The 12394-nt window shown below is 44.7% G+C and overlaps 1 protein-coding gene across 2 annotated transcripts in view; it reads right to left on the reverse strand.

Moving 5' to 3' along the window:
- ADGRL3 (adhesion G protein-coupled receptor L3) overlaps positions 1 to 12394 on the reverse strand; it is a 563586-nt gene that overhangs the window by 3814 nt on the left and 547378 nt on the right. Inside the window, exon 25 of one of the 2 annotated variants that reach the window (XM_079960222.1) lies at positions 4849 to 4935. The exons of the other annotated variant lie outside the window; for it this stretch is intronic. Coding sequence (XP_079816348.1) covers positions 4849 to 4935 — 87 coding nt within the window. The remainder of the gene's footprint in view (positions 1 to 4848; positions 4936 to 12394) is intronic. 2 annotated transcript variants of the gene reach the window in all.

Consider the following 12394-nt stretch of genomic DNA (forward strand, 5'->3'; position numbering starts at 1 on the left):
TTCTTTAAAAAAAATAAAAATGCTGCGGCTAGACTGGTGATGGGAACAAACTACCACAAAAACATGGCACCTGTTAAGTTGTGGGTGAACATATCAGACGACACAGCGATTCTTCAAACAGCTCTTGTTTATTTACAGGCCAGAACAGAACTGAAATGAACTGAACTGAAGGGTTCAGCCAGCCTGCTTATATAGAACTCCACTACAACGCAACAGTAACCACTTTCTGTAACTATCCAATCACTGAACGTCGCTTTCAACCCCTTATTTGCATATGTGGACCTGAGTGAAAACTATCTACCGTATCCCCCTGCTGGCCCAGGTTGAGAACTTCAGGACATAACAGCACCTGTGTTAAGAGGCCTGCACTGGTTTCCTGTCTGCTACAAGGCCAGCTTTGAGGTTCTTGTACTAGTGTAGAAAGCACTGAAGAATTTAGGCCCAGGATACTTTAAGGACTGCCTTACCCCACATGCCCCACGTAATCACTGAGACCATTGGAGGGGAGTACTATTAGTAGTTCCCTTTGGGCCAGAAGCATGGATCATGTCAATGAGGAGTAATGCCTTAGGCGTTGTGGGCCCAACTCTATGGAACTCTCCCCTACCCCACAAGAAGTTTGATAGGCATCGTCCCTACTGAATTTCGGATGCCTTATCAAAACTGTTTTATTTCAGGAGGCCCTTGAATCTTGAATGCTTCTCAGGTACTCTTTAAAAAAAGAAAGGATGTCTAGGTTTAATTGATGCTTGGCCAGAAACCAGGAAGACCAAAACTTGAAGAAGGAATGGGGGAAATTTATAAGTTACCTTGGAGACCATTGTAAACAGTTAAAATCATTAGTGGGATTGGAATAACACTTGTAATGTAACGAGAACTATGGATACAATGGAAATATAAAAATTTGGATTATTATAAAAAGATGCAGAAGAAAAGGTTTAACAATAGGACCCATGGAGGGGGAGCTGGGAAGTCCAAATGTTCGTCGGAATCTTGGTTTCCTTTTGGAATGTGTTGTGGTATGATTGTAAACTTTATTATGTAAAACCAAATAAATAAATTTGTGGAAAAATAATAATTTATGCTTGAAGTTTTGCATATTGTGCATTTTATTGATGTAAGAAACTTTGAGTTCTACATGCTGAAAAGCAGGATATAGATGTTTCAAACAAACAAACAAACCAAAACAAAACAACAAACAAAGGTGATGAATAAGAACTAGACGGTGCCATATTAGTTACCCCGGCACAGGGGTCAATTTTTATTCGGATTACATCATGCTAGGAGGGGAGTATTAACCCTTCCCTCCCCATCCATGATCTTGACAGTGGGAACGAACGGGAGCTTCCACCCCCTAAGTCTCATAACCCAATGTAGGGGGTATTTATCAGGATCATGGCTTTGGGTGGATGGATTAAACATACCCTTCCTGAATGCTGACGTAAAATCTGATCCAGTTTTCACTGTCACTTTTAGCACCATGTTTTGCTTGACTCTTATACTGCCAAACCTTGAAAGTGCTTTGGTCTGTATGGGTCTTTGGCTTGTATTTCCGTCTAGTGTTTCTACCCTTGTAGAAGGCAGTTTTTCTCACTCAGCTGGCAATCGGCTACAGCAAATTGATTTGTACAACCAACGGCTGGGATTTCCCCCTGGCAGCGGGTAACACACATCAGCATTTGCTGCCTACAGTGGCGATGCCATGGGTCCCTGCCCCTCCCTTCCCAATACTCTTTTGCAAAGTGGATGTAAAATATGGTGCACCTCCCACTGGCAGACACTGCTTCCCCACTCCCCACGCTGCACTCAGATCGTCTGTGGGTTAACAATACGGTAGGCAATTCACCAAAGCCGAGTTGTGATGTTGCCACTGCTGCTGCACACCGCAGCAGCAAAATAAAGTGTTAACATCCCCCACCTCACCCACCAAACGAAGATGTTCCTGTGCTATTTCTATTCAGTGTAAGCCAACCCCTCTCTCTCTACAGATGATGACGTTCATTGTGCAGCTCCCTTACTTATGCATCTGTTAAGTTGTGGGTGGACATATCAGACGACACAGCGATTCTTCAAACAGGTCTTGTTTATTCACAGGCCAGAACAGAACTGAACTGAAGGGTTCAGCCAGTCTGCTTATATAGAGCTCCACTAGAATGCAACAGTAACCACTTTCTGTAACTATCCAATCACTGAACATCGCTTTCAACCCCTTATTTGCATATGTGGACCTGAGTGAAAACTATCTACCGTATCCCCCTGCTGGCCCAGGGTGAGAACTTCAGTACATAACAGAATCCAAATTCACTTCCGCCTGTCCTCGCCACCCCACACCCCATTGCTCACTCCAGCCCTGGTATGACTATTTCGGACCACAAAGAAGACACTGTTGGGCAGGCCCACAACATGTGCATCAAAGTGCCATTCATTTTTGGCATAAACCTCGTTTCCTTTTCAAATTGATTCTGGGGACAAGTCCCCAGAATATGAGTTTCTTCTGTATTCATCTCCAACTGAGACAAAGTGTGGATGTTTCAATATGCTGCTTTCTGCTGACCCTGAATCAGTGGGCTCTTCATTTCCTTATTCCAGACGTCCCTTATTGTCCAAAATGTTGGTTAATATTATTCTACTAACATTAGTTTGACCAAACTGTGAGAGGCAGTGGAAAACAGGAGTGCCTGGCGTGCTCTGGTCCAGGGGGTCATGAAGAGTTGGACACTGCACAACAGCAACAAATTATTCTGTGATGGGAATGTTGTTGGGCTGGGCACCCCAAAGTTACTTCAGAGGCTAACAGGAGACTTGGACACTCTACGGTGGGCTGTGTCTAAACCTCTGAGCCTCTTGGGCTTGCCGATCGAAAGGTCGGCGGTTCGAATCCCCATGACAGGGTAAGATCCCATTGCTCTGTCCCAGCTCCTGCCAACCTAGCAGTTCGAAAGCATGCCTGTGCAAATAGATAAATAGGTACCACTGCGGCGGGAAGGTAAACAGCGTTTCGTTGCACCAGAAGCGGTTTAGTCAACCTGGCCACATGACCCAGAAAGCTGTCTATGGACAAACACTGGCTCCCTCGGCCTGACAGTGAGATGAGTGCCGCAACCCCATAGTCTCCTTTGACTGGACTTAACTGTCCAGGGGTCCTTTACCTTTTTACAGTGGGCATAGATTGTTGTTGTTGTTAACATTTCTTAGTTGCTTTCTACAAAAATGTCTCAAAGCTACTTCACAATCTAAAATACATTGCCCGACTGTGAGTCGTGAAGGCCCTTTCCACCTGGCCTGGGGGGCAGGGCCCACGCTCAGCAGCCCCACTGAAGAGGCGCCTGGTGAGACCAGAACGACACCGCTCAGCCTGACAACAAACCCAAACTATTGGATTCTTTTGCCCCATCTTTTTGTGCCTGCCAAACAGCAGTGCCACACTTATGATAATATGTTATTCTCTTGATAATTAGGCTGTTTTAAATGTGCATTTTACATTTGACTTCACTTAGGAATTTATTTATTTTTCTTAAATGTTTAAGAATTTTTTTGGTTAACTTTGTGTTAAATATGTATTCTGTAGTTGACCTCCTTTGTAATGTTTTATTTTGAAATCTTTAAGATAATATTTTAGTTTTCTGTTAATTATGTTGCGTTGACCGTATACTCTACATTTGGCTTCCTTCAGATTGCATTATTGATGTTTTAATATGCTGTAAACCGCTTTGAGATTTAAAAAATATATATAAAGCGGTATAGGTAAAGGTAAAGGTACCCCTCCCTGTACGGGCCAGTCGTGTCCGACTCTAGGGTTGTGCGCCCATCTCACTTAAGAGGCCGGGGGCCAGCGCTGTCCAGAGACACTTCCGGGTCACGTGGCCAGCGTGACGAAGCTGGCGAGCCGGCACCAGCGCAGCACACGGAAACGCCGTTTACCTTCCCACTATAAAGCAATATCTATTTATCTACTTGCACTTAAGGGTGCTTTCGAACTGCTAGGTGGGCAGAAGCTGGGACCGAAAGACGGGAGCTCACCCTGCCACGGGGAATCGAACCGCCGACCATGCAGTCGGCAAGTCCTAGGCACTGAGGTTTTACCCACAGCGCCACCCGCGGTATAGAAATGAAATAAAAAAATAAAAATAAAAATAGATAAAAATTCAGTTAAAAATTAGACCCCCCCTTTATTGCTAGATCTGAGGGCATGTGAAGTGAAAGGCTATGGAGCCTTCAGATCCATTCCTTCCCTGGTCCTGCGCAGCTTATACATTAAATGACACATGCCCTTTTCAACCCTACTGGTAGGGTCTTGGCTGTGGAGGTGCGCTGTGATGGTGAAGAAGGACCACCTGCCATCAGATCTCCCTCTCTGAGGTTGGCGTTTTCTCTTGCTCTCTCCTAACGCCTAGAGAAGGAGCTCCAACATGCCTATGGCCCTGGGATGCCCCACCAGGTACGAAAGGATTGCACAATCAGTGAAGCCTAATGGCCTCTTGGAGGTGGGAAATTCTCCAATTCACATCTCGTGAAGTCTCTCTTCATTACGTACCGGAAGGTGGATTGTTCCTAAGGATGTCACCTCAGGGGCCGCGGTTTTTAAAGCTTTTTTAAGCACATGGTTTCAGTCATCGGGACAGCGCAGGCAAATGACATTCCAAAGAATGGCATTAACTAGAAACTGAATTTCGTTTGTGCTTATAAAAAAAAGGTTCATGGTAATTCATGGTATAATGATAGAGGGGGAATTTCCAAGGACTGGAGTTAAAAGGAGCAGGTTGACTAGACAATATCTGAGAGCCCACTGTATTCAGGGAAAGGCTAAATGAATGTCTATGGGTAAGAGGTGTACGTCATACACAGTACCTTGAGTTCCATGTTGTGGAGTGTACCCAGAAGTATTCTCAAAATTGACCGATGGGGTGAGTGGCATATACACATTGATTTTCAGATCTAGAAAGGTATAGTGCAAGAGGAAGACAGGAACATGTAAAGATAACTGATGAATAAATGGTGATTTAAAAAAACTGATTATCATTAATGCATTTTTTTTAAAAAAAATCTGTACCAAAAGCAATCTTAGATCAGGTTTTGATTTTAAGACAATCTCCACAACTAATGATTTCCTGGCAACTTCACCACCGACTATATCAAGTGTGTTTCAGCGAATCCATCGGGCTCTGTTAGCCCCCTGCTATCCAAACCACCAATCTTAAAACACTATTGAGCCAATTACGTACATGGGTCAATTGCCAATGACGAAAACAGAAAAAATCAAACGATTTTCTCATTTTGCTGCAATGTTCATGACTCCTACCTCTCACAGGTCAAACTGTCTTATCAACATAGAACAAACTAGAGTTGCAATTATAAAAATGCCTTAATTCCTAAATCTGAAGACTGTGTGGCTGATACATCCACATCATCTGAGATATCCATTCAGACTAGACAGTTTTGTTCTGCCCAAGTGAATGTCTAGATGGACCTGTAACTCCCAAATAATTCTGGTTCTCCCCTAAGCAAATAAAGGCTGTTGTTGACGCCCTGGAATCTCATTTATACCCCAGATGCGCAGGGTATAAATAAATAAATAAATAAATAAATAATTGCATAGATGTTATTAAGTACAAATCAAACTTCTAATATAGGAAACTAATGATAAAAACTTGATTAAAAAAATACAACCTATCTTTTTTAAAACAACAACAAAACAACAACTCATATTTAGGCCTATAACCAACCTATTTTAGCTGCTTGATGGTTGCTACTCAAATCTTTCAGAATCATCGAAACCTCACTCGCTAAGGTGTGACAAGAAGGTCTACATGCTTAGATTGTGCAGAAGGAATATTCTGCTGATGTCTCATAGGACATTCAGCAAGGAAGACAGCCCTTTGGGGAAAGGCATATCCGGACTTCAAAGGTTTGGCTTGCATATGGACTTCAAAGAAGATTTGAACTCTAGCAAACCATATACCCAATTTAATGAACGACTTCTGTTGCCTCAAGGCCAGGCCCAATGTTCTGAAAATTATGTGACAAGCCTTTTGTGTGATCTCAATAGGCAGAAAAATAAATAGTTCCAGTATTATTATTTTTTTAATGTTTCTTCTATTCACGACAGTACACACACACAAACACACACACACACACACACACACACACACACACACACACTCTCCACCATTCTCTGTTGACATTCTGAGATCCGTTTGGCCTCCATGCAATTCTTCTTTTCTTTCATTTGCCAAGAAGAGAAGGTGAGAGAGGAGGTGGTGAGAATGTAAATGTTTCAAATACGATCATTCTACACAGTTGCTAACAGAAAAATAAGTGAGAACAGGGGTTGCCGGGGGTGAGATGAGCTCCCATGTGCAGACTGTTAAGGGGTGGCGTGGCGAGGAAAAACAAGGTGAAATGACTGTGAAGGGAGTTTGCCACACTAGCTTCTCATCATGAATATGTTGTCTGAAACAAATGCACTATCACATACTCATAGCTATTGCCTTTAAAAAAATCATATCAGAAAACACATCCCAAAAAGTGCATTTTTTTTCCTTTTTTAGATTTGGAAGATGATTCTACAATATCAAAGTTGCACAGCTTACATATTCAGGTAGGTAGCCGTGTTGGTCTGATGCAGTTGAAATAAATTTAAAAATAAAATTAATTGTCCAGCAGCACATTAGAGACCAACTAAGTTTGTTCTGGAACCCGGGTGGCACTGTGGGCTAAACCACAGAGCGTAGGACTTGCCGATCAGAAGGTCGGCGGTTCGAATCCCCGCAACGGGGTGAGCACCCTTTGTTCGGTCCCTGCTCCTGCCAACCTAGCAGTTCGAAAGCACGTCAAAGTGCAAGTAGATAAATAGGTACCGCTCTGTCGGGAAGGTAAACGGCGTTTCCATGCACTGCTCTGGTTCGCCAGAAGCGGCTTAGTCCTGCTGGCCACATGACCCGGAAGCTGTACGCCGGCTCCCTCAGCCAGTAAAGCAAGATGAGCGCCGCAACCCCAGAGTCGTCCGCAACTGGACCTAATGGTCAGGGGTCCCTTTACCTTTACCTAAGTTTGTTCTGGGTATAATCTTTCATGTGCATGCAAACTTAGTTGGTCTCTAAGGGACGCGAGTGGCACTGTGGGTAAAACCTCAGCACCTAGGACTTGCCGATCAGAAGGTTGGCGGTTCAAATCCCTGCGACGGGGTGAGCTCCTGTCGTTCGGTCCCATCTCCTGCCCACCTAGCAGTTCGAAAGCACCCTTAAGTGCAAGTAGATAAATAGGTACCGCTTTCTAGTGGGAAGGTAAACGGCGTTTCCGTGCGCTGCGCTGGTGCTGGCTTGCCAGAGCAGCTTCGTCACGCTGGCCACGTGACCCGGAAGTGTCTTCAGACAGCGCTGCCCCCCGGCCTCTTAAGTGAGATGAGCGCGCAACCCCAGAGTCAGTCACGACTGGCCCGTACAGGCAGGGGTACCTTTAACTTTAAGGTGCTACTGGACAATTTTTTAAGCTTATATATTGTTTGATCAAACCCTTAAGGAGGTAAGCGCTGATATCTGCTGCATCAGAATGAACCCACTCTGTTCTGATTGTTCATGGTTATGAGATGCAATATCCTTTTCACATGTACTACTTGCAAATCAGGTGTGCACACACACACACACACGCACAAACACACCCATTCGGTCTCTGTACATTTGTGGGTTTGCGGAGTTTTGTTTTTGCTTATATGCGGAACTTTGCATTCAATACCACTTTCTTAGTTTCATCTCAGTTTCCCATTCTGTCAGGGCCTTTCCGAATTTTATTCCTGTCTTCTGAGGTGTCAAGCTGACCTAGTTTTGTGCCATCCACACTTCAATCAGAATTACCTCCACCACTTCACTGAAGCAACTGATGAAAATCTTAGTTAGTATCAGGTGCAGGACAGGATTGAGGAGCCCCCAGAGTACGGTTTCCCAATCAGCTGTGAACCCCCCTATCCCACATATATTCTATCCCACATTCAATTAGTTTGCTAGCCGAAATGTCATATGCTTTCTTGAAGTCAAGATACATTGCACCCAAAGCATTTCCACAATCCACTAAGCTAGAAACCCGATTAAAAAAAAAAAAAAAAAGAGAGATGTAAAATTAATCTTGCTTGTTTTATTCTTCATAAATTCATGCTGGCCTACAAACTGATTCTGTTTTTTTTTTTAAAAAAAATAATCTAGCCTAGTATCTTCCCCACCATCAAAGTTAAACTCAGTCTGTATTTTGCCTAATTTCATCCCTCTCCCCTTTTGAAAACTGGGGCAGTATGTTCCTGCTTCCAGTTTTGTTGGCCGTTTACTTGCTCCCCACAATTAAACATAAGAACAAATAAAGAATTCTGCTGCTTCAGCCAAAAGGCAGATACTACACCAAGGCTGGTGTTCTCCCTATTTCCAAGGATGCCACAACACAGAAGTACCTCCTCTGGTTTAACTGAATTGGGATCTTTGTATTGTAGTCACATGGCTAAGATTAGCTTTGGATCCACAGTGTTCTGGTTCTGGTCTGTTTTGACCTTCTGCCTGCTTTCCCTTTTCTTTTTGTGTTGAATAAACTTTGACCATTTGACCACTGAAGTTGTGTGTGATTGCCAACCTCACGTTGAGAATCTCCAGGTTCTTAGATGCTCGGAACTCATACTACTAAACGTGTGCAACTAGAGTTGCTCTTCTGAGAACTGGGAGACACTCAGGGAGTGTGGGCTGCCTTGACACTCTGAATACCATATTTTTTGCTCTATAAGACTCACTTTTTCCCTCCTAAAAAGTAAGGGGAAATGTGTCTGCGTCTTATGGAGCGAATGCAGGCTGCGCAGCTATCCCAGAAGCCAGAACAGCAAGAGGGATTGCTGCTTTCACTGCGCAGCGATCCCTCTTGTTGTTCTGGCTTCCGAGATTCAGAATATTTTTTTCCTTGTTTTCCTCCTCCAAAAACTAGGTGCGTCTTATGGTCTGGTGCGTCTTATAGAGCGAAAAATACGGCAACTCATAAGCGAACTGTCTGAGAAACACAGGATGCATTGGTCTCAGAGTTCTTGGGTTTTAGGAAGTTTAGGCACAGCTGTAGCTACGGGGGCAGGGGCTAGCCAGGGTTTTTTTTGCCCTGGGTGAAGTCTCCAGAGGAGCACCATTGATGCTCCCAGATTGTGTGTGTGTGTGTGTGCACGCAAATCAATAAAGGGGGTGCCAAACTGGATCTTTGAGCCTGGTGAAATAAGCCTGTTGTGATGGCTGGGAATCTGATTCAGAGACTGAACTGGAGGAATCCCAGCCTGCACAGGAGACCCCGCCTCCAGGGCCAGCTGAGCCGAGGCAGGGGCTTGAACCTGAAGGGCCCTCACCTGTGCCGGATCCCCAAGAGCAGACACCAGCTGAATCCGCTCTGGGTCCGGAGGTGATTGAGGACCCATTGCCTGCAGGTGCTCCTCTCCCAGCCCTGTCAGGGGAAGGTGAGGCTACCTCTGGGTCCAGTAACCCTCCAGCCTCTCCTGAGCTGCAGAGGCTCAGGGCAGAGAGGCGGAGGGAACTAAGTTCTCTCAGGAGGAGTGCTCGCCTTAAGACCAGGAGAGGCGAGTCACCTGTGGGCCGGGATCGCCCCTGGCCTCAGAGAAGATAAAGGCCAGTCAGCCCAGTCCCAGGTTGCGGGAGCAACATCATTGGTGACCTGTTTCTGCCAGCACCCTGACCTGCTCTTCCGGAGTTCCTGACCACTCCGGCTCCTTGCCTTGGACCCCGCTTCACCCTTGACGGACAGCCTCCATACCCTCAACCCAGGACCGGACTCAGACCACACCGCACGGTAACCCCCCCCCCGGGACCAGCACACCTAGTTTCGCTCCTGGTTTAGGGGGGCTCTGCCAGGGAAATGAGCAAGCTGCTTTGATCTTGGACTACGATAAGGCATCTGGAACCTAGCCCTGCTTTCCCCAGCAATTTGTGAGTAGGTTGAAGGGAGGGGTGCTGGGTACACTGACCTTTTTAAAAGCAATTGCACGGGTGGATCCCAGATCCCCTTCCATCTGGGCTGCAAGAGAAAGGGGGAGGGTGGCGGCAGCCAGTACCAGAGATTAAGACCACTGGCGACACTGCAGGGTTGTTGGTTTGCAGTTGGGCAAGGAAAGGGGTGTGGGAAAGCTCTTTGGAGTGTTCCCCATTTCATCACAACACCCATCATTATAATGGCCGTGGCACAGAACGTGACTGTCAGTGGCACCTGTCAGCTTTGGACCCTGAATGTTCTGGCTCCACTGCAGTGTAGCATCTCAAAAATGGGAACACTTATTTTTGAAATACCAGCAAGACTACCGCCCCACACACATACCCACACAGCAATGCCTTGCCTTCTTGTGAACCTTCTGCTTCCCACACCTGAGCAAGCCATGACCTTGAATGGATGATGATGATCATTGATGATGGTGGAAAGTGGTGATCATTGACATCCTAAGCCATTTAATGTTCCTGGTGCCTGGTGAGCACCACGGAAAGGCATGTGGAGTGTTTGTTGCCAAGCAAACTGGGAGTTGGAGGCGGACTGGCGGAGAGCTTTTCAATAAGAGATTTGAAGCCTGAGGTTGATGCAAAAACTGCAGGGAACCAGCAGATATTCTTACAGTCATGTGTCAGAGAGATGAGCTTTTAGAAATGGCGTTTTCAATCTGCTGGAGAAGGGAGATATCTTAAGCTCTGCTGTAATAATTTGAGTGCATTGCTTACCATCCTCTCCCTAGGGTATGGAGCAAAGGATCCTTCCTCTTCTTTTTGACATCCTTTTAAATATTTGAAAATGTTCAACCTGTTTTCTCCTTTCCCCAGGCTGAATGATTCCAGCTTTTCTGCCTGGCTTCTAAGCCCTTTTCAGTCATCCTGAATTCCTTTAGGTGAATGCTGTACAAATAAAGGCTTAATTGGACTGGGGTTTTAATTTCTGAATCGTGCAATTATGATATAACCTTGAACGTGGCCTGGCCTTTTGTGGCGCATAACTGCATTGTTGGTGTCTGTTCAGCTTGTTAACAGCTGCGGGTTTCTATATCTTCTATCACCTAACCAGTTTTATTCCTGACTCTGTTCTGAACCCTATATTCTGCACATCCCAGTCCAGTACTGATCCTTTTATAACCATGCTTTCCAGCTATTGCAGTGTTCACTTCTAGTGTATCTTTCTGAAAATTTAGCACGGTGATGCCATAGGCAGGGCCAGCCCAAGACATTTTGGCCCCTGAGGCAAACACAAAGTGGCACACCGCTCCACAAGGGAAGAGGGGGTGAGTGAAGATGCACATCAGGAGCAAGGGGGGGGGGAATAAAGATCTGTAAATTCTGCTGCCTGAGGCTGTTGCTTCACCTTGCCTCATAGATGGGCCAGCACTGCCTATAGGTGACTAATGCAAACAGAACTTTGGAGTTCAGTTACAGTTGAGGGGAAGGTAAATTAGATTTGTAAAGATTTTGTTTCTCTGGCTAAAATGCAAACTGGCTTGTAAAGGTTGAAAATGAAAAATAAAATTATATATTTAAAAATATACAGTATATTCCACACCACTCTCCTTGTTTACCAAATCAGTTAATTTTCAGAAAGGAAGTTGGTTATGGCATGATTAGTGGCAGTCAGCATGTTTTTCTAAGTCAATTTTCCTCTAGTCTAAGTCCTCATGTATTTGTTGACTATTTGCAGTTTAGTTGCGCTGCAGAAAGCTTGCTGGGGAGACCATGCATTACAAGGAACTCAAAAATAACTTTATCAAGGTTTTAATAACAAAAACTCCTTTTAGACCAAATATACCAACAAGCATGACCCAACCACCAACCCATCCCCCAGAGGACAGAGAGCTAGGTGCTGCTCTTTATATACTATACCCAATTACTGACACAGCTTAATTAACACAACTTAGCAGCACCTGGTATATTGTTTCACAGCTGTAAAACTGGGTCTTGTTATTTGCTCTGGCCCTCAAAGACATACACATCTTGTGGAACAATAATGAACCTTCACATTTAAAGAGAGCATTCAACAGTATTAGCACTTTGTTCTAGTACCTTTTCAACTATAGAAATCAAGTAGCAGGACCACAGCTTTCTGAGTTTTCCTCCTTTCCATTTTGGAACATGTACCTGTGAATCTGAAATAGTATTTTTGTGCAAGGTAATAGATGGTTCTGAATTGATCCTATCTAATTCTTTCAGGATCCTTTGATGAATCCAGTTAGGAAGATTTGAATTCAGATTGTCCAAGAATCAGAGTTGGAAGATGATTCTTGCTTTCATCTGTGACCTTGCCAACCTTGCCAATAAAGAGTCCTTCGATATGCCTGCTTTTGTGTTGAACTGCAAGCTGGTAAGGTTTTTGGGTTTTTTGCTCCCTTTTGATATAATGGTGTCTT

Source organism: Podarcis cretensis (genome assembly GCF_951804945.1).
Source record: "Podarcis cretensis genome assembly, chromosome: 17".
Taxonomy (NCBI): Eukaryota; Metazoa; Chordata; class Lepidosauria; order Squamata; family Lacertidae; genus Podarcis; species Podarcis cretensis.